This window comes from Cyrtonyx montezumae, unplaced genomic scaffold, assembly GCF_038088225.1.
Source record: "Cyrtonyx montezumae isolate F1298 unplaced genomic scaffold, pur_monq_1.0 scaffold_26, whole genome shotgun sequence".
Lineage (NCBI taxonomy): Eukaryota > Metazoa > Chordata > Aves > Galliformes > Odontophoridae > Cyrtonyx > Cyrtonyx montezumae.
Window position 1 is genome coordinate 2,637,475 of NW_027072003.1, and position 21,005 is coordinate 2,658,479.

At 41.5% G+C, this 21,005-nt stretch overlaps 2 protein-coding genes across 4 annotated transcripts in view; one reads left to right on the forward strand and one right to left on the reverse strand.

Annotated features, from left to right (window-relative positions):
* CAPZA1 (capping actin protein of muscle Z-line subunit alpha 1) lies at window positions 1-8,515 on the reverse strand. Its single transcript, XM_065740362.1, has 10 exons — window positions 8,425-8,515; window positions 4,676-4,739; window positions 4,403-4,454; window positions 3,586-3,649; window positions 2,946-3,152; window positions 2,454-2,533; window positions 1,950-2,028; window positions 1,386-1,457; window positions 719-781; window positions 1-188 (listed from the first exon to the last, which is right to left on the reverse strand). Exons 1-10 carry the CDS (start codon window positions 8,461-8,463, stop codon window positions 48-50), a joined length of 861 nt encoding a protein of 286 aa, XP_065596434.1. The 5' UTR covers window positions 8,464-8,515; the 3' UTR covers window positions 1-47.
* ST7L (suppression of tumorigenicity 7 like) overlaps window positions 8,513-21,005 on the forward strand; it is a 20,040-nt gene continuing 7,547 nt past the window's right edge. Inside the window, exons 1-13 of one of the 3 annotated variants that reach the window (XM_065740361.1) lie at window positions 8,513-8,542; window positions 9,467-9,549; window positions 10,269-10,428; window positions 10,912-10,966; window positions 11,548-11,663; window positions 13,237-13,315; window positions 13,611-13,765; window positions 14,275-14,372; window positions 14,802-14,916; window positions 16,531-16,603; window positions 17,265-17,367; window positions 20,077-20,227; window positions 20,386-20,478. In XM_065740361.1, coding sequence (XP_065596433.1) covers window position 8,542; window positions 9,467-9,549; window positions 10,269-10,428; window positions 10,912-10,966; window positions 11,548-11,663; window positions 13,237-13,315; window positions 13,611-13,765; window positions 14,275-14,372; window positions 14,802-14,916; window positions 16,531-16,603; window positions 17,265-17,367; window positions 20,077-20,227; window positions 20,386-20,478 — 1,282 coding nt within the window. In that variant the 5' untranslated portion in view covers window positions 8,513-8,541. Of the gene's footprint in view, window positions 8,543-8,650; window positions 8,982-9,305; window positions 9,372-9,466; window positions 9,550-10,268; window positions 10,429-10,911; window positions 10,967-11,547; window positions 11,664-13,236; window positions 13,316-13,610; window positions 13,766-14,274; window positions 14,373-14,801; window positions 14,917-16,530; window positions 16,604-17,264; window positions 17,368-20,076; window positions 20,228-20,385; window positions 20,479-21,005 lie in introns of those variants that run through there. The other 2 variants (XM_065740359.1, XM_065740360.1) reach the window with 2 other exon arrangements.

Below are 21,005 nucleotides of genomic sequence, written 5' to 3' on the forward strand. Positions count from 1 at the left end.
TTTGTTTTTTTGCACACAAACATTTCATACAGCTCCTCGTTTCCACACTAAGCATTCTGCATTTCTTTGCCAATCTTGTAGCTGAGGATTTTGTTCCAGTCGATCTTGGTGCGGGTGACAGGCAGCTGCCGGCGTAAGGCTTTGAAGGTGGTGTCTGACATCGTCTGGTAGTTCTCGCTGATTGCTGTCTGCAAGAGCAAGTCGATTCAGTTAGAGCAGTGATGAAGCACTCTGAGGAAGCACAGCTGTTAAAGCCACAAAGCTTTTTCTACGAGGGGAATGCATGCTACAAATTAATAGTGCGGTCAGAAGCGTGAGTGCAAGAAAAGGGCTTCTAGTGAACTCTCCTGTAGCAGCAGTGACTCCTCAGCTGTCTCACTGAGTTACCTGCATCGAGTCCCCTCCTAGCAGACAGGCTGGGACAAAGAGCTCTTCCACATTTCCTGCTCAGCTCTTCTATTTGTCACAGAGGAAAACATTTAGACTTGCCCGCTCCCCCTCCAGGCATGGTTTATTACCCCTTAAATTAACTATACAGCAAACTTGATTACAATTAACTCAACTTTACAATTAGATTCTGTCAACTAATGCCCTTTTCTAAGTAATTCTTACAGTCAATGCTAGATTAAGTCAGGAACGAAATATGAGGTCAATTTTCCTTTGACTGTCAAAGGAGATTGATATGATTCCAACGTGTTTCCCCACCACAGATTTTTACCTGATACTCATTTTCTGCATTTTCTATTATCTTAATAAATTCCTTGGCTGTCTGAACATCGCTCTGCAAAGAGGGGAAAAAAAGTGCACGTTTATGAACAACATATGCAATGGATGTCTCCTCAAATGAGAGGCTGAGTACAGACACAGTGGATAACATGAGATGGAAGCTGCTGATCTCTGTAGCTGCTTCCTTCTGCTCACTACAGATATCTCAGTGGGGTTCAAGATAGCAGGCTGAGCTTGTGCCTGAAACTGAAACAGGACTGCACCCCCGCGAGCAAAAGGCAAGCAGATCTGCGTGGTTCAGACTAACTAGGGACCTGGACTATTGCTCCCCCTGCTGTGCTACAGGGCTACTTGTTTTTCCCTGAGTATGTTGCCTGTGTTTCCACAGCATGTATATAGAAAGGTGTATTCTGCCCTCTTCAACTGACACTGGTAGGATAAGCTGTCCAATGGAGGCTGTACTTTCTCATACGGTCTTATTTTAAGCTATTAAGAATCTGTGTTTTTCATACAACCAAAAATACACCCTGAAACTGCACTGACTAATCACCCTTAGATCAAACTCAGTGGAATGTAGTCATACAAACATATGCTTCATGAGATGTTTAAGAAATAAAACAGCTCCTTTATCTTTGAAAGTAGTGCTTCAGCATACTTACAGAAACCTGTACAGAGTCCTGAATATCTTTGTGACTAACCAGCTGGACATTTCCATCTTCATAGTAATGAACCTAAACAAAGACAAAACACAGGTTATCACTGATACTCACCTTATAATCCCTACAGCCCCCAAATGCTGCCAGAATGGCACAACAGCTTTGTTGTGCCAGTCTTCTCTGCTTACGTGGAGACTAAAAGCAGGATGGGTTTTCTAAAAGGTTTCACTCTTTGTCAAGACTGTTCAAGATTATGTTAATGCAGTAAACGCCTAGAGTTGAAATAAGAGCAATTATATATAAAAAAAAATATATAAAATCACAGAATAGGTTTTAGCCTGATAAAGTCAAACACTCGGAGGCATATAAGATAATGCTATGTAATAAACCACAGGCCAGGCTGTAGACAATGTCCAAAACACTGAAGTTTTAAGAATTAATTTATTGAATTGTATAGCTTAGTAATATCTTGACTTCAGAAGGACGTGTGCTGGATTTCAGTGTCTCATTCTGAGCGAAGAGTAAGGCAAGCAGTTTTTCCTGTTATTGCCAGACAATGCAGCTCACCTGGATCTTGAGCACTGCAGCCACCTGAGCTGTTGGTGGTGTGATGGTAAACTTCCATTCTGATCTCCAACGACCATTCCTAAAAACAGTTGAGGCATGAAAACTGTATTTGCAGTTAAGTGCTAACAAAATAAAAGCCAAATGAACGGAACAACTAGTTCCTGCTGCTCTGTGATCACTATTGAAGTGCTTTATGTGACAATTAATTCTCTTTTTGAAGCAGAGTTTCAACACCATCCATCTTTGTTACAGATTGGTTCCAGTGTACTTATGCTCAGGAATATGTAAGGGGATGTCTATTTAGCCCTGCTAGCTTCTTTTTCTCTGGGAAGGTCACTGAGCTATGACTTGGGGAAATGCCATGGGCTGGCAAGGAAGAACAGACTAGAGAATGAGAAACACAACCCCCTGAGAAGCCAAAGGCATCTTGCCATTCAGGGCAAGGAGAGGATGGGTTTATTTGAGGTGTAGTAAAGGAAGAAAACACTGTTTCAGCAGTCTTACCAGAAATTTTTGGGCTGGAACTGATGGCTCTCAATACAGGCAATAATTGTCTGCTGTCCATCTATATATTTACCATAAACCTGCATTCAGGGATGAAAAAAAAGAAAAGAAAGAGAGAAATTGGCACAAGTGCTGAGCAAAACCACTTGCATTTTCTGTTCTTGGCAGCTGTGGAGGTTTCCTATTGTGGTATCTCACTGGGAATGTGTTCCACTAGTTACACTGTCCAGTACTTCCACTTGCCATTATGTGCAAACAATGCCTCCTATTCTTTAATTGCAGGTGTTAAGGTACTTGGCAGTCATGAATGTGAACAATAAGGTCTAATAAATCTTCACCACTGTGTGCATACCAAGATAAGTCACACCCTTTTTGGAATTTGTTATTCCAAAATTGGCCAAAACACGAGTGAAGGCAGAACTCCAACAGTGCTGCCCAGCACAGAGCCCACTCAAAGTACTGAATGACATGGAGCAAAGATGGATACTCAACAGTGCAGAAGCCATTGGGGTAATGATCTTTCACATAAGCTCTCAGTGCACTGTCACAGGCATCTCTCCACTGTTTTAAAGCTGATTCTGTGTCCTCAGGTTGGGGGTCGCTAGCTTCTTTCCTTAAATGATCAAACTTAAAAGAGATTTTGTTTCTTGGGTCTAAAAATCTGCCATTGCCCAGATCACCGTGTTCTGTGATTAAGACCTGAAAAATAAGAAACTGAAATGAATCCTCTTATGCTGCTATAAACGTGAGAGCAGAGGAGAAAATAACACAAAGAATTCACTCCTAATCAGTTGGAAATGGGAGCGTGTAGTAACAAGGAGCTTAAGTAATCTTTAAATAAACAACAATTTTTAATCATTCATACCTGAACTGCAGTTCCAGTGACTTCAGTGTGGAGCTTTACTTAACAATGAATTAGTCACCAGGAAGTAACAGACAATGCTCTATGAGAAGATTTTACCTCTGCCTCTTATACAAGAACAACCATTTGGTAATGTAAGGTTGATGTGGGAGAAGAAGGAAAGATAACTTGAAGGTACAAAAAAAATCATTAAGATGGTGATAAAACAAAGTATTTATTGCTTCTGTGTAGTGCAGTAACACAAACTTTGAGTGTGAAGTTTTTCCTTACCTGATCATCGTACCCTTCTATCTTCACCGGAGTGAACTGATCCATGTTATACTGTGCAAATGCACTGTTAAGAATTAAGAGCATGAAATTTAGTACGTTCACATTTATCTTTACTTAGGAATAAGTACATGGTGTGACTCATACTACAGGGAAAATTACAACTTGCAAATAATACACACATTGATAGCTGTAATAATCCGGGTCTAAAGCCAGGCTCATTTAGTGATGAGCATGAAAGTACAGAGTTCAGAAGTAGAACAGAAGGCAGCCTGAGGGAAAATGAGCAAGCCAATGCAGAACAGGCAGCAAGGTAAACAAATATGAGTAGACTAGTATTTACAACCATTTTCTTCTGTCAGGACCTGCTGACTGATGTGTCACACATCTAAATAAAACATCAAAAGCCCTGTATGCAGAACGTGTAGACACCTTCTGATGAGACTGCACAAGTAAACAAGACATTCTGAAAGCATTTTTTTAAGCTCTGGCTGAGGACTACTCAGAATTTCAGGCTTCACTTGCTTACCAAATCACGCTTCAACAAGTGCAGCCTTTCTTGCTGCTGCAGAATTACCCTTTTTGGCAGAGTGCCTTCTGTCAGTTATACGTGGCCTCTACACCACAGATTCCCATTTAAGCCTTTTAAAAAGAACCAGCCATGCCTTTCATTATATATTTCAGTGGGGGATAAGGAACTACAGCAGACTGCCCTCAATGGAACAAATGGCTTCCTTTGTTACAGGATGATGGGTGTAAGCCAAGTTACCACCACAGAGAGGCATATGCTTTATGGTATGCTTGAAACATGAATACTTACTGTGCTGCTCCTTCCCTGAGAAGATTGTCGTTGTTAAGTAATAACCGGACATCTGGAGAAGAGTGTTCGGATGGATTATTGGTTTGTTTGTCAAACTTTTCTCTAATTTTCAACTGTACAAACATAAACGTTTCCTTAAAGGTAAGTAGACACAGCAGCATGCTTTTCCCCACTTTTACTTGCCCTTAAAAGCAATGTATCACAGCACAGCCATGGTCTCTGATAGTGGATGAGGTGTGAATGAAATGCTACTGGTGGCTTTTCTCTACTTACCATTGAACACTTCATTGAATTCTCCAGGAGGGGCGTGAGTGATGAATTTTGCAGCTATACGCACCTGTGAAGACAAAGCCCACTTACTGAATTCATACATACTGCAACTTACTCCGAAGCAATTAAACAAAAAAACCCAAACAAATCTGACAGTAGTATTAAATGTCAGATTCAGGGAGAAATCTAGGTGTGTTTTCAAAGTGGAAACCATCAGTCTCTTAAGACTAGGTATTTTTCCAGTGCAAAGAGCAGAGAAACTCCAAAGATGCCCAGCAAGAAGAGCAAACTCCACATGGGCACCTGTGAAAAAGAGAACTGTTCAACCTTCACAGTACTGAACACTCTGTAAGTGTTGCAATATTGTACACGAGTGTGCATGTGTGTGTTGATTACACAAATATTCAGCTTTTCATCCATGCAGTGTGTCCTGTGCAGGAACACAGAGTCTTATCTACTCAAACTTTTAGACCCTAAACCTACCTGGAATGGTGTAGGAAACCTGTTTAACCTCGCCTGGCTTATGGACTTGTTGCTGAATTTGTCTGGAGCCAGGCAGGAATTCATTACAGGACATCCTGGCTTCTTGTTATCGATGTCATGCTATGCTTTCTACAAGAGGCACTGTCTCTTCGAAGTCTGTTGTTAACAAAAGAACTGGAACTACTCCATGCAGTGTACCAGCTTTTCTGGCATGTATTTTCTCAGTACAATTTTTGCCACCCTTCCTTGACATGTTCTTCCACGAGTCTTCCATGAGTCTTCCATGACTCCTTCCCTTATCCTGCAGCAAGTCTTCTACTGGAAACTGCAGTGCAGTCTAGCCACGAGCTGTCATTGTAGGGAAAGAATTAAGGCATCTGGAACTGTGATACAGTAAGTGAAAAGGCCATCTGGAAGGAAAATACCTGAATACCTGTAAACTCTGAGGCTGTAAAAGCAAAAGCAGTTCCCATCTGAAAAATAATAAAACTGTGTTGTAACCTGAAATCCCATATACAAGTCTGGGATTAATAGAATTTTGGAGTATGCAAGCATTCATCTATTTCAGCTGAATTTCTGCCACAGCTGGAAAAACACCTTGCTTCTCTCATGTCTGCCATGTTCGAATTAGAAATAGTTTGTATCAACTGTCACATAATGATTTAAAGCAAGCCATGAAAGAAAACACGCACCCTTCCAAACAAAGGGTAAACTGCCTTATTCCAGCAGCATCAAGTAACAGCTCTGCCTTAATTGGGCAGAGCTTCAGCTAAAAATAGATTGTTTTCCAAATTAGAATATATTTTGAAAAATGTATGTGCTTTATGCATGAAACAGTTATGCAGTACGAGTGAAAAAACATACTAAAGTTTGTCAACTTAAGTCAGTAACTTGTGTAGTTCACACAGTACAAAATGTAAATTCATTTTCTCATGTCCTGCTCACATCACAATCCTACCAAAGTTGTTCTTATTGTGTGAAACTTTTCACTATCTGGAGAGCTCTAATTAGGAAGTACTGCTTCACAATCTTGTTAGACTCTGCTATTGGAGGCTCAGATGGTGACAAAGATAGCCCAGCAGTAATTAAGGGGGATGCCTTCTATGGATTTCAGGGACAGCCCTGAAGAGCTGAAACACTCTGAAAATTATTCCATGTGCTTTTCTAAGAAAGTGCAAGTGTAAGCACAGGTACAGGCATATCAGACTGCACTAAAGCATTTGCAGACCCAGTACTTGGAGCTCATGTACCACTTTATGCCAAGATCCATTTCAGGGGGAGGACTGCACCAGAATGTGCACGGCAAATTAACTCTCCAGATGAACAGATTACTTTTGACAAGGTGCCCAGCATATGGAAAAACAAGGCCCACTAAAAGCCATAGAAATTACTCCCTGTTCACAAAAGGAACAATGCCGTGGCTGCAGAGCTGTGCTCTGTATGGTATAAAAAGGACCATGGTTTTAGGAGGTCTGTAGTTTCTGATAAAACATATACTATGTGGGGGGAAAAAATAAATACTGAGGGAGGAATTTTCAGTCTTCCACATTCCCCTGCCCTGGAAGGATGTGTAAAATTAAATCAGCACAGAAAGGACTTTGTATTTCAATCGTGTCCTCCCAAAACCAGACACAAAGCAAACTCTGCCAGAGAAAACCGCTCGCTTTTTTAAAGCAGCCCTTGCATGGATTCTGTTGTGGAGCAATCAAATGCAAGGCATTGAAATCAAACCACTGAAATCAGGAGCAGAGAGCAAGAAACACAACGGAGAACTTAATCCTAAATGCCAAACATTTGAATCACTATTATTTGTCATTTTTAGGGCTGGTTTGGTTCAGAGCAGTGTCAGCACAGTGGCAGGAAGCTCTTTTGCAGAAGCACGAAAATAAGGCTTTCTGCAAGCTGCCCCACTTCCTGCCCATTGCTGCCATTTCAGGTAGCTCTGCAGCAAGCTAACAACACTGACTTCCTTTTTCCAAAATGGGGAAAGTTGCTGAAATTGAAGCTTCCCAGCTCTTAGCTAAAGCTGGCCAAACAGCAGCAGAAAGAAATTAGAGAACACACTGCAGCAGGCCTGCTTCCCGAGCCTCAAAGCTGAGGCTCATAGGGAATGGAGGTGTGAGGGGATAAATGAATGTTACTGTTTGATTGCCAGTTTCTTTATTAAATGGATGCTGTAATAAAGCTCTACCACGTGTCTCTTTCCTTAGAATTGTCACTTAACATTCATTATTCTTTCTACCAGCATTACTGATACTGATTCAAACCTGCCTGTGCCAGGACGTGAAGTCGAACATTGGTTCCAGTCTCAAGTGAAATCCTATCTACTTGGACAAGTAGGATGCAGTGCAGGATGCACCTTCCTGTGAAGGAACCACAGATTTTGGGGAATTCAGTGGAAAGAGGAAAAAGGGCCCATCTGAATCCAGATCCCACAGCACTGACTCTCATTCCCAGACTGAGTGCTAAGTGCCGTAGCCTAAAACACGGATCTGGTTCTACTTTCCAGCTCTGTTAATGTCCTGCGAGGTTACCAAAGGCAATTCACTCAACTCGCTTTGCTCTCAAACTTGCTCAAGCTTTCACTTTCATTTCAAATGCAGCAATTTCTGTTACAGAAGCCAAATGACAGCAGGTTAAAGATCTGATACAGCACTGGAGAGATTTCAGTTCCACGTGAATTCTGCTCCGAGATATACACTTCAAACAACTGTGATCTAATACATCGAAGGCTGAATTGATCCTTAAGGCCCCGCAGCCTTCTTCACCATAGGATCACTGTCATTAAGCACAAGCGGGCAGCGAGAGAGGAAAGTGAAAGCAGCTCTGTGCTCAAAGGATCCCTCAGGATCCACGAACGCAAACGTCCCAAGGCAGAACTTTAAGAAACAAAGCGACATGCAACAGTTTTACGACGCAAGGAAGAGGAGCTGCGGGTGCTGCTTTTAGCTGCTCCGTGTGGGTAAGTCTAGTGCTGCTTTTAAGACTGCAATTTTTCTATATTCCTGCGTCAGAGGAACAAGCTATTCTTCCCCGCTTTTCAATACGAGCCCTTCTCTCCGCGTCCCGTCCCCTCAGCACGGCTCCGCCAAATCAATGGGGGCGGGCGGAGAGTTGAGGCCGCGCGTAGGAACGGTTCTCACAGCGCCACGAACTGAGCGGACCCGGGCAAAGGGAGGAGCCGAGGGGCAGCCCCTGCCCGCTGTGGGGCTCCCAGCACCCCACGGGAGGCAGCAGAGGCCCGCGGGGCGGGGGCGGCCGCTCCCTACCTTCTCCTCGTCCGACACCCGGTCCTCGAAGTCGGCCATTTTGGCAGCTCTGGGCCCGGCCCGGCCCCGCGCGGAGCATGCCGGGAGAGCCGAGCTAGGCGCCGTCGCTGAACCGGAAGTGCATTCCGCGCCATCTTGGTTGCGGGCAGACGCCGCGCGGCTGCCATCTTAGAAACGGGCGCGGCCTGCAGAGCCTAACTCGCTAGGTCGCGGGACCGGAGCTTGGGGCTGCAGAGTGGGAATGGGCTTAGGGAGAGGGGTACAAGCCGGGGAGAGGCCGCTCCGGAGCCCCGAGCTCTGCAGGGAGGCCCCTCCCGGCCCTGCCCGCCAGCCCCGCCCCTTCCGGGTATCCCTCGCGTTGGCCATGGCGGACGGCTGTGGGAGCGTGAGGGGGCCGCCGTGCCCCGGGGCGGCCGCGGCGCTGCGGCGCTGGGAGCAACTGAGGCGGCGGGCGGCGGCACCGTGGGCCCGTGGGCTGCTGGCCGTGGCCGCCGGGCTCGGGCTCTTCTACGCGGTGCTGCGGGTGCCGCTGCGGCTCCGGGACGGCCTGGCGGCCGGTGAGGCGGGCGGGGAGCGGGGCGGTGTAGCCCAGTGGGCCTCGGGGGCCAGGCCTTGCGCCTTCCTGAGCGGGATTTGTGCCTCCTTAGCAGGGCCTCGTGTCCCCCCGCACTGTGCCGTCCACGGGCTGTGGTTGACTCTCCTGTGCGTTTCCTCTCCTGTGCCGTGAAGGCCTTTGAGAGATGCGGACAGCACCTTGCATAGCGCTTCGGGTTTGGGTTACAATGAAATAGTGTCCTCAAAGGACTCGTTGGTGCCCGGTGATGAGTGACGTTCGTATTTTTGAAGAGTCTGTAAATAGCAAACCGTCTCAGAAATGCAATCAGACCAAGAGGATTCTAATAAAGCAACGTCACCCATGCAGTTCCAAGGGCTGCCTTGTATTATACGTGTGTGTAATGTTTTGTGCACTGTTGTTCAATAAAAACCCCTTTGTGTGTTTCATTTCTGCTCATTACGTCTTGGTTTTTCTGTCTCCCAACAGTGACTGTGTTCTTAAGCGCTTTGACTCCAAAATTCTACTTTGCCCTCACAGTGACTTCATCCTTTATATCCGGACTGATATTTGTAAGTAGGCAGCTCTTCTTTCTTTTTACCCCCTGCATTTTCACCACCTCTGAGGTGGTTTGTTAAACCCGAAAGCCGTAGACTTCTGTGGTTGGACTCTAGAGGGTGCCTTTGCGCTATCAAGGAACTTGTTACTTAGTACTCTTCCTTATGTACTGAAAATACTTCTTAATTACGTGTCTTGTGCTTTGCCTAAGCCTAGGCAAAGTAGATTGTATCTGTTTTAAGGGACTCAGGCTTGTTTTGAGGAGGTGTTTGTCTATTTGTATACGCATGTGTATATATACATAAATATATAAACAATTTGAAATGCACATGCAGAGATGGCAGACATCTGTGGAAGGAAGCTACTGAGATGTTTATTTTTTGGAAAGTAGGGAGTAAAGAGTTCATCTTTCTGCAGTGGGATTTTCTGTTTTGTGCATGTATTAAGGTATAAATATCTTGTTGTCTGTAGTGTGACAGTAAGACCTGGGGAGAGAGGAACATAATGAGAGTAAAACTGTCCTTTTTTGTTGTGTGGGTAATCCTGTATGACAAGACAGTCCTGAAATAGATAATTGCTGTTAATTTGTAGGTAGATCTATTCTGTCTATAATCATTTGCAAGGGCATGTCCTCGCTCTGTGCAATTTTCTCTTCATCCCTGGTGCTTATGTCGGAAGGGTGTTGCCTGAGGAAATTTTGGGTGCTTTTTTTTTTCCCCTCTTCCCACGACAGGTATTTGAGTGGTGGCATTTCCGAAAATATGGCACGTCCTTCATCGAGCAGGTGTCTGTGAGTCACCTGAGGCCGCTCATCGGTGGCGTGGAAAACAGCCCTCCAGCACCAGCAGCCTTCTCAGCTGGGGAGAATGAGGCAAACAGGCAGAACATGCCAGGTGATTGCTAACGTGTCCCAGCAGTTTTCATTCAGCTTGAAGGCAACACTTTCAAATGAGAGTTGATTTTTTTTGTAAGAATTTACTCTGCACTAATGCTTGTAACTGGAGAAAGGTCTATGTCTTACAGTATGTCATTAATAATGGTACATTAATTATTCATTCCTTCAGGAAATAGATTACACGTTCAGCTAGAACTTTCAGGAACTTTAGATATTTGCTATTCTAAATGTGTGCAATGTGAAAATTGCTTGAATATAAATGGCACTTTTTAATCTGTCCAGCAACGGTGTGGAGCAAAAATGCTTATGTGATGGCAGAAGTCGAAGGAGATGGGTAAGACTGTATGATTGTGATCAAGTGGAGTAAATCTGACATTGAATTGTCTTTTAAAATTAAAATTGCGTTTTCATAACTCCATTTTAAACTCAAAGTATTATTGTTTTGTTCTTAATTCAAAAAGTGTTTCTTTTTTTTTTCCAGAATGCAAGATGTGGCGAAATCCTCTCAATCTTTTTAGAGGGGCAGAGTACAGCAGGTATTAACCATCTAACTTTCCATTGCATGTTTTTTAAAATTAATTGAGAGCCTATGCATGACTTCACTGCAGAGCTTGTACTGGTTGTACTGGGAAACAGCCGAGCCCTGCAAGGTTATGGGGGTGATTGATGCCAGTCCTCCTGTGTTTAAAAGGCACCTATCCAAGCTTTGACAGTTTCAATGTTAAGAATGCAAATATTATTGTAAATATAATTTTCTTGAGAGTAAAGTAGGAGAAAAATATTCCCGGAATTATTTTCCTCTTCTCCTCCATGAAAGTCCTGGTCTTACAGCTGTTTGTGTTTTATTCAGAGATTGAGACAGTGATTCTGAATCTTAAGTCTCTCTTCTGAGAAGATGCAGCTGTATTGTAAGTTTCTATGTTATTTCCTTTCTTGAGAAGGAAGTTGATTAGGGCTGCAGGATCAAAAAGATTTTATTTCCTTGTGCAGCCTGTTAATATGGAACAGTAGTACTTGAAAAGTCCTTATTAGTAGCTCCCATCTTTATTAATTAAGCACATCAGATATCTTCCTTGGCATCAGCATTGCCATTTTACCGACTTTTCTCCCATTTAAGATACATGTGGGTGACTGGGAAAGAGCCTCTTACCTACTATGACATGAATTTGTCTGCTCAAGATCATCAGAACTTTTTCACGTGCGATACAGACGCCCTTCGGCCTTCAGATACAGGTACCTTACCATATGTGCAAGATGTGTAACAACTGTGGTGTGTAAAATGGATATGTTTAATGTCTGCGAGGCAGTACAAGCTGTCCTGTCCAACATTTTGTGAATTAGCCTTTCTGTTGGTGTGGATTTGGGAAAAGGTTGGGTTTTTTTTTGCCTTGTGCTTCCTTACTAAAGGCTCTCAGGATCCTGACGTATTGTAGGAATGAACACCACGTTATTGAAAACGTGGACTGTTTACTCAACAACCAGTGAAGGGATCTCATTTCAACCTTATTAACAGTTATTTTGTCACTGTGTTCCAAATATTTAGTGAAGAAACTGTTCTCTACCTGGCTATTGTCAGACTAGCTCCTAGCTGTTACCAATTTGTCACACTCTGGAAGCATTACTTGTCGGCTCGTTGCGACATCTTTGATATGAATTATGTATTTCTGTTTCACAAATGGAGTGTGTTGTCTCTCTTGCTAAGCCAAGACTAATATTTTGTTTCCAAAAGAAAACTCAAACATTTTTCCACGTTATTCTTGCTGGACAGCAGAAAGTTTTGTGCCAGAAGAAACATGTATAGATTCTTCAATTTTCTTATCGTGCTTTGAGATAGGTCAGATATGTGATTCTACAAACGTGAGGTTTTGGAGTTATTTCAGAACTGTTATTTAGTGTGAAAGCTGTTACTTCAGCACAGATAATGGTAGCTTGTAGGTATGTTGCCTGTCTTCTGCTAGAAGCTGACTTCCAGTTTGGGATTCCCATTTTTCCCCGATGGAAGCATTCCATCAGAATTTCGCTTAGATTTCCAACTGAGGGAAAGGTTTAGGGCTGCTGCATTCCGTTTGTTTGCTCTTCATCTGCCTGTAATTTTGAGTTGAAGTTGTAATTCAGATTACCCTTCCAAGTAGAAAGAAGTCACTGTTTTTGTCTCTTACAACGCTGTTAAGGTGATAACTTTCATATACATTGAATTGGCTTTGTCATGTGCCTTTGCCACTCAAATTTACTTTGTACATTTAAAAGGACATTGTTTAACCCTTTATGATCTGGTAGTTACCTAAACACTGAAGTATTTCATAGACATTGTTCTTAACCCTATTGCTGTTTTCTTGGAGGTTCTGTTTGAAAGCATAAATTAAAATTCTGTGCAGGTCTGTGCAAGAACCTGTGTTTAACAATTACTCCTGCCAAGCTTTCAAGAAGTCTTGGGAAATGTTTCCAAAGCTGTAGTAATTTAGAAATTGTACATCTGTCTGATTATATAAGCTGTCTTTGCTTCTCAGTGTAGGAGTTTTTAAATGGTCAGTGAACAATCTCCCTGATGGTGTTGCTATCTTAAATCAAATCTGTGACATAGTGAGAAGTTGCAAGATTCTGCTGCTCTCAATGGAAACTCGTGCTGACATTAAAACATTCATTTCCTTAGAACAGTTACACAGCGAAGAGGTGTTTGCGAGTGCAAGTGAATGCTAGCACAGATCTGAGGCATGAGCAGCCTATGTTGCCTCACCTTTTCTGCTTTGCTGGCAGGTGTTTGCCAGCCCCTCTGTTTCTCACTGGTCTTTACATGTTTTTGCAACAGTTATGCAGAAAGCGTGGCGGGAGAGAAACCCTCAAGCCCGGATTAAAGCAGCGTATCAAGCTTTAGAGCTGAACAATGAGTAAGTTTAGCTTATAGACTCCTTTGCTTTATTTCTGCTCTGAAAGATTAAATGGAGTGAAGCTGAGCAGCACGCTGTTAATTTCTTATTCTAGTAATAGTTAGCACGTTTTCTCAGAGTTTGTATTTTTCTCTAAAACTGAAAAGTTTTGTTTTCCTGATGCTGTTTTAGCATTACTCAGTATTATTGTAAGCTCCCATAAGTGAGAACTCCTTGTTTCTGGTTCTTCTTTACCTATTCAAAAATAGGTTGCTTTGTCCCTCAGAATGATTTGTGGCTTTTTGCCTTGCTACAGCTGTGCCACTGCATATGTGCTCCTTGCAGAGGAAGAAGCAACAACTATTGTAGATGCTGAGAGGTATTTTAAGCAGGCTCTGAAAGCAGGAGAGATGATTTACAGGAAGTCTCAGAATTGTCATTCCCAAAGTCCCCAGCATGAAGCACAGCTAAGTAAGTGCTTTTGAATCAGAGAAACACTTATTTTTATGTGAGCAGGGATATAAAATCAAAGTTAGAATTAGTGATTCTGGTTTGACTTACAGTTTAGTGAGGCACTTTCTACTATTTTGGTGTTCTTATGCGTGGTGTGTTGTATGATCTGTTGTAGTACCTGAATGAATGTAGGAAGTGGCAGCTGTGCTGTGTATTCACCATAGGTCGTCTTCTGAGGCTTGATGCATTGTGTTTTGGAAAGCTGGGTAGATAGAGCAGGCTAATGGAACAGTTAACATTTGTCCATAGCATCTTCTGTCATCACAAAAAAGCTTTGCAAGAAAAAAAAGATTTTTTAGTAATTTAACCTGTTTAAAAGTTGCTGGCATTGGTGTAGATGGGCTTTTGTTGGGATAGCAGTAGGAACTGTTTTATGTGTGGCTAGGATAAAGGTTGTAGGATTTTTGGTGTTTTTCAGGGAGAGAAAGAATTGAAACTGATTATTTATTATTATTTTTTTTAATCAGGAAGAGACACTAATGTACTGGTCTATGTGAAAAGAAGACTGGCTATGTGTGCAAGAAAACTTGGAAGAATTCGAGAATCAGTAAAAATGATGAGAGATGTAAGTAATTAGAAAGAAGTTGAGTGACTTGTCTGGTTTGCTTTGTGCCTGGCTTATCACCTACTCTGTTGAAATAGCTGGCTTTATGCTTCATCCCAATTTTTCTTTCTCTTGCCCAATGTGTAGAATAAGCTGTTTTTGTGCAGGAAAATATTACTGACCAAATCATTTTGCTATGGGAGATGTGTAAATCTGGGCTGAGAGCATGACTGAACCTCTGTGTGCTTATTTTCTAGTAGGTGTATAGAGGAAAAAAAGTAATGCCTCGAAGGTAGGAATGATGCAGTTCTTCTCTTGCTGCTTCTTGTCAGTTGTGAGAAAACAGAACGTTGAAAATGCTTAAGTTATCGTGCTGATTTTTATTAAATATTCAGGGATTCAAGTGAATTTCTGTGTGTCCCTAATTTATTTCTCTTTTCTGATTTTCAGTTAATGAAAGAGTTTCCACTTCTCAGCATGCTGAATATTCATGAAAACCTCCTGGAGGCATTACTGGAGTTACAGGCTTATGCAGATGTCCAGGCAGTTTTAGCGAAGTATGATGGTAAGTGATAACTATTGCAAAGTATTGGTGGGTTTGTGTAAGCATGTAGCTGAACTGGACAAGGTGTGCCTGTCTAAAAGAGATGTCTGCCATTATCTCATCTCTTTGATTAGATGATTATAATCATCACTGAATAGGTACTTCCAGAGTATGGGCTGCTCGTTTTTTGTTTTTTTTTTTCAATGGTGAGCTCAAATTTAGTCAAGCTATAAGCCAGTACACACTTTTTAAGTTAACTCTAATTCATAAAGAGGTCTTGGAGAGCTCACTTTGCCTCAGCTCAAGGATTATTTTAATTTTTTAATCTCTTCTGCATCCGTGGCTGTGCCTAATTTCATCAGCCTTTCTCAGTTAGTGCATGGCCCCCTGTGTAACTGATGTAAATGGGCTGAACAAGGTAGTCTTCCCTTCTGCCGTGTTCCAGGCTTGGCTTCATAATTCTGTAATGCTGATGTTGCTTGTCAGAGATTATTAGTGACATAGGAGCATACTCCTTGCCAGAGATTAGTGGTATACAAGCTTTTGTCATTAATTGGCAGCAGTTTGCTTTCACTTTCCATCTGAACTAATACATTTCAGGTGTTGTACAAGTCCAGATACAAGCTAATGAAATATAAACTTTCTTCATAGCTTCAGGGAATTAGAAATATCATGTTTTTGCCAAAATCCATGCCTGTTGTACGTGGCCACCCCAGAAGCAAGCTCTTTTTATTTGATCATCTATGATCTTCTGTGTGGATTCTTATGAATTGAAAAAAATAATTTGCTTTTTTTCCCTGGTGCTTCATTGTTAACATCAGAGATTGTGACACTTCCCTAAGAAAAGGTTTCTAAATTTTTTCCTAAGCATCTGGAAAAATGAGCACGAGCTTCAAACTCTCTGTAGCCTCCCTGTGTTTTGCTTGGTACGACAGCCAGACTTCTAGTAAGTGATGGACAAGCCTAGGATGGGATTTACAAAAAAAAGCAAGAGCCATCTGACTATACACAACATGGTATTTGGGAATTAGACCCCAGACTTTGTCTGCTTTTAAAGTAAACTTGTACTGTGGAGTGCTATCCTTCCAATCTATAATTGTCAGCTCAAACTTAGCCTTGCATGTTCTACAAAACCTATAACTAATAGATTTTTTTTCCTATGTAACTGGAAAAGAATGGAAGTTGCGTTTTCTATAAAATTTGTCTACCTGTCTGTAATGTAATTTTTTTTATCAGCTTTAGGTGGTCTTTCCATTATTTGTAAAACTCTGTTAACATTACAAAATTAGGCAAGGATTAGAAGCTTGTTTTAAATCTTCCTGAGTTAATACAGGAAAAACACACTGTTCCTAAGTGTACGTTTAGCTATGCACTTCTCTTTGAGTTCAGTTTCAGTGTTTTGTTATGTTTTAGTTACTTCACTGCCTAACTACAGCTCTGAGTTTTTAATCTGACTCAGACTAGTGACCAGAAAGAAGGCTGTGCAAAGAAATTCAGCATTTCTAGACAGAGGTGGAACGTTCCAGGTGTTATGTTTATGGTGTACCAAAATGAAAAAATCTTTAAGCTCAAAGGAGGTTGGTGGAAAATGTTTGTCTTGCCTTAAAATCTTACAGCTTGATTATTTTATCACAGATATCAGCCTTCCGAAATCGGCAGCGATATGTTACACAGCAGCCCTGCTAAAAGCCAGAGCTGTTTCAGAAAGGTAAGTAAGCACATGTATGCAAGCAGTGGTTGGTTGCTCATCTTGATTTAAGCTTTAAAATATGATTTAAAATTCTCAAGATCCAGTATGTGATAGATTTCTAAGAGCAAGTTAATGCGTATTTATGTACATGTTATGTATAATTATGTAGTTAGGTATAATGAAACACAATTTCAAGGTTTTTTTTTTTTCTAAGAATCCATAGAGTTAACACGTGTGGAGATGGTTCTGGAAAGCCCACACACACATGTACCTCCGTATACATCTCATTTGCAGTGCTTTGCCTGTGGTGTTCAGCAGCTCTTTGCTTTGTGGATTGGGTGCTAGGTGATAGTGGTGGTTTCTTGGCATTGCACTTGGATTCTGGTCTGTTTCTGTGGCTGATTCCAACTTTACCTCCCCCTAGCTGGTGTCCTATCAATCTCATGAAAGATACGGGTGCTCAGTCACCTTGGGAGGTCGACATGAAGTTTCAGAAAGTTTAACATATCTTTGCCCCGTGGGCTTGGATGACAGTCAAGATACTTCAGCTAGCACGAACATTTGCCTCCGTGAAACAAATCAGTCAATTTTAATGAACTTCCAGCTAATAGAGCAAATAAACACATGGTTAGTGTTGTTTTTTTTATTACTTCTGTTGAGCATGAATTTTCCCCTTCAGGTTCTCCCCAGAAACTGCCTTCAAAAGAGGGCTTAGTACAGCAGAAATAAATGCTGTGGAAGCAATTCACAGAGCTGTGGAATTTAACCCTCATGTTCCAAAGGTAAGAGGGCTTTATTTTCTGTTGGACCACTTTATTGTTTTCTAAAAGTAGTCACATTATCATATTTTTTGAGCCCCATATTTTCTTGAAGTTGATTTTAATCGTGGCCCTTGAGTTATTAAACAGTCAGGTATTTATATCACAAAGGTTTTTTTGTGGTACGTTACCTTCAAACTTTTTTTATTTGAAACAAAAAAAAAAAAAACCCTCAAAATTGTTGGAAGCTCCACTAGTTCATTTCTAAAGGCCCTTCTTGGATGAGGATAAATATTAGCAATCATAAAATTAGGCACTTAAAATCTCTGCAGCCAAATTAAGTTTCCAAACCGTAACTTCTCACAGAAATTCAAAATGCTTCTTAATGTTAGGCTTAGAAGCTGGGCTCTGCTGCTCTGGTTAGTGATACATCTGCCATCACTGATTTTCCTTATTTTTAAATGAGAGTAAGAATCAATACGACTACGTGATGTAATTTAATATCTCATTGCTTGAAGTGTCCAAGATAAGGAGTCCACTGAGCACTGCGGGGAAATAAAATCCTATATTGCATTTTACTGTCCTCGTTCTGGTGATGCTTTCAGTTTGAAACCTTGAATGCAAAAGGTTTGCTTAGGTCTGGACCTAATCCTCTGCAAATGATCGTGGAGTCCGAGTGACTATTGCTATGAAGGCTCAAATTATCCAACCCCTCTATTCTGTCTGCCTGTCCAATCTAATAGAATGTGCACTGGGGAAGCTAATTGCTGGCAGAAATTGCTGCTTGTTTGCATGACTGATCAAGAGCGTAGCAAGTTCATTTCAGACAGTCTCAGACAGATTTTTCTTTTGCCTCTGCCTTTAGGGGAAGAAGATTATAACGCATTATCGTTATCTAGAAGTTTGTTTAATTTTGTTTGTCCTTCAGTTGTTTCAGGAGTCCCATATACCCTCTGTAAGCAGCGAGATATGGTGTCAAAAATCTGTTTGCAGATAGTAGTTGTGCAGACAATCATGGAAACTGATGCCAGGTTTCAGTGATTCGATCACCTCTCCTGATTCTATAGTTATCCATACTTTTTTATGACTTTTTAAAATTAAAATGTTTCCTTCGAGCACTGATTTGTTGTACTGCATGGCAGAATTTTATTGGGTGCAGCATTCTGTTGGGGGAGAAAATCTGTATTTTGAATTTGCAGTCTGTTCTGTCCCATAGACTAACGATAAAACAATGTCTAACATAGACATCTCTTGGTTCTGGTATCCAGTGAAGGTGGTTTTCTTTACACATAGCATCATTTTGTATAAGGAAAACTTTCTCTTTGCTCTGAGTTATACTTTTATGTTTGGTTTTTTTTGTTTGGAAAGCAAGGAAATGGTTTTACAGTGCTAGGAAGGGGTTGGTGTGGGGTACTGTGTCAGTTCTTGTGGAGGGGCTCCTTCACAACTGCTGCATTTGTGCTTGAAGCAGTTCCTACAGCTGAAAACTGGGCACTGGGGAGAGCATGAGGAGTCAGGTCAGAGGTCAGATATCTGAGACCATTTTCCCACAGCAGCCCTGTGTGAGTGATCCTTTACTGTGTTAAAAAAAAAAAAGAAAAAAAGAAAAAAAAATGGAAGAGGATTAGAGAGGATTAGCAAGAATATTACCCTCCAGAGTGTGGGCCCAAGGCACTAAGAGAAGAAGCTAGCCAGGCAGTAAATGTGCTTTATTTGGCCGGGGCACAACCCCTACTACATTCCTTCAAGAATCTGAATGGGAAAAGTTAAGTCCTCAAACTAGATTAGTAAATAATCTCATAGTTTGTGGCATCTGCTGAAATAAATCGGTGAGCAAGCTGCATTCTTACACTTCGGGAGACAGTCAAAGGAATCACTAGCTACAGTGATCAAAGATGTGGATTAGCTTTGGCTGTTATTGAATGAGACACTATATGCTGGAGGAGAACAACTCACAAGTAAATAATAGAGCTGGAACTATCACTTAATTCTTTTAAAAACACCCATCTGTTTTTAAAAGCAAAATTCAGAAGGAATACCTCTCTTCTGTTTTTTAGTATACAGTGAAGAAGCAAAACTGTGTGTCCCATGTATCAAGGAATGTTTGAAGTTATTAAGTCTTGCATTATTTGGCTGTTCTGTGCATCGTGCATTCTGCTGATGTATAGGGAAAGTTCAGATTGGCAATACTTGATGACAGCTCCGCAAAACCAGATTAAATTAAAATTTTCCTGGGTTTGGTGGATGATTCTCGATTTGATAAGCATACGGATGCTTCCTGATTGACTCCTGATATGTGGGGGCTAACAAATATTTAGCCTCCTGCATTGAAATTTGCACTGATGAAATGAGGAGCGAAAATAGCAATTTTTTTGTTAGCCTAAACTTGTAGTTCCTGTGGCACTATACTTTGGGTGTATAGAATGGGTTGGTTTTGTTTGTTTGTTTTACTGAAGGTGTTTTCTTCTTTTTTCTTCCTTTCTTGGTATTTTGTGTGTGAGAATCCCCATCTGAGCATTATATGCTGATGTGTATAGTGTGTATACTCTGTGCTTTTCACTTCCCCTCACAGAGGATGCTACCTGTGCTGTGTGAGGACTGGGCTGTTTTGTCAACACGTGGAAGGTGGTCTCTGTGGTGCTCAGCTGTGCCTCAAGTGATCCTCTTTCTCTGCTAGTAAAGATTTCTGCAGTATTCTGTGTAACCAGGTGTGCTTTCCACTTTTACTTTCAGTATTTACTAGAGATGAAAAGCTTAGTCCTACCTCCAGAGCATATCCTGAAACGAGGGGACAGTGAGGCAGTAGCATATGCTTTTTTTCATCTCCAGCACTGGAAGAGAATAGAAGGGGCTCTACATCTGCTGCACTGTACATGGGAAGGCAGTAAGTATCTCTTTTCCTGTGCTACAGGCTAAACCCTTTGCCTTTATTCACCTCAGTTTCCTTTACACATCTCCTTCATTCACCTGCTTTCTCTCTTGCAGTGAGAACCAGCCACTTGATTTAGGTTCAGATCTAATGTCACTTCCTCTTTTTTTCAGCATTTAGGATGATCCCGTACCCATTAGAGAAAGGTCACCTCTTCTACCCCTATCCAAGTTGCACGGAAACAGCAGACAGAGAACTGTTGCCAAGTAAGTGGTTAGCAAGCTGTAATAATAAAACATAACCTAAGGATGTGTTCAATTTGTGGTGTTCTGTATTTATCTTACTATGTTTTTGAGTTAGAGCTTCCCATCAAGGGGTTTCAGCTATTTGTTGATGTCCATCTCCAAATGATCCTGAAATATCTCACAGGTGTGTAGGATAAACATTAGTTTGATTCTTTAAATTACTTCTTTAAAGAAGTAATGGATTTGATAACTGTCGTGGAAGAGTTGTTTCCTTTTTGCAAAGAAGTCTCCTCCAAATGTTCAGTACTTTGAGTTTAATTATGGAAGTATGAGCTTAAAAGCTTTATTCCTTTGGTAAGGTGACCTGAAAATAAACCATTAATGTCTGTGCTCATCATTCTTAGGAAAATAACATTAATTTAGATTAGAACTTTGCTCGTAATCATACATTTAATAGAATTCCTCTGAGGGTAAACTTCTATGTTGTGAATAAACACAAATCCCACAGGACTGGAAAGAGCTACTGCAAAAGCAGCAGCAGACCCACT

Bases quoted from the DNA above. Each gene is read 5' to 3' on its own strand.
- CAPZA1 (XM_065740362.1), bottom strand. From the start codon at position 8,463: ATGGCCGACTTCGAGGACCGGGTGTCGGACGAGGAGAAG. The intron at 2,029-2,453 runs GTAAGACTGCTG...AACTGTTTTTAG, and splicing joins TTCCAGCCCAAAAATTTCTG to GAATGGTCGTTGGAGATCAG. The intron at 782-1,385 runs GTAAGTATGCTG...CCCTCTTTGCAG, and splicing joins AGGACTCTGTACAGGTTTCT to AGCGATGTTCAGACAGCCAA.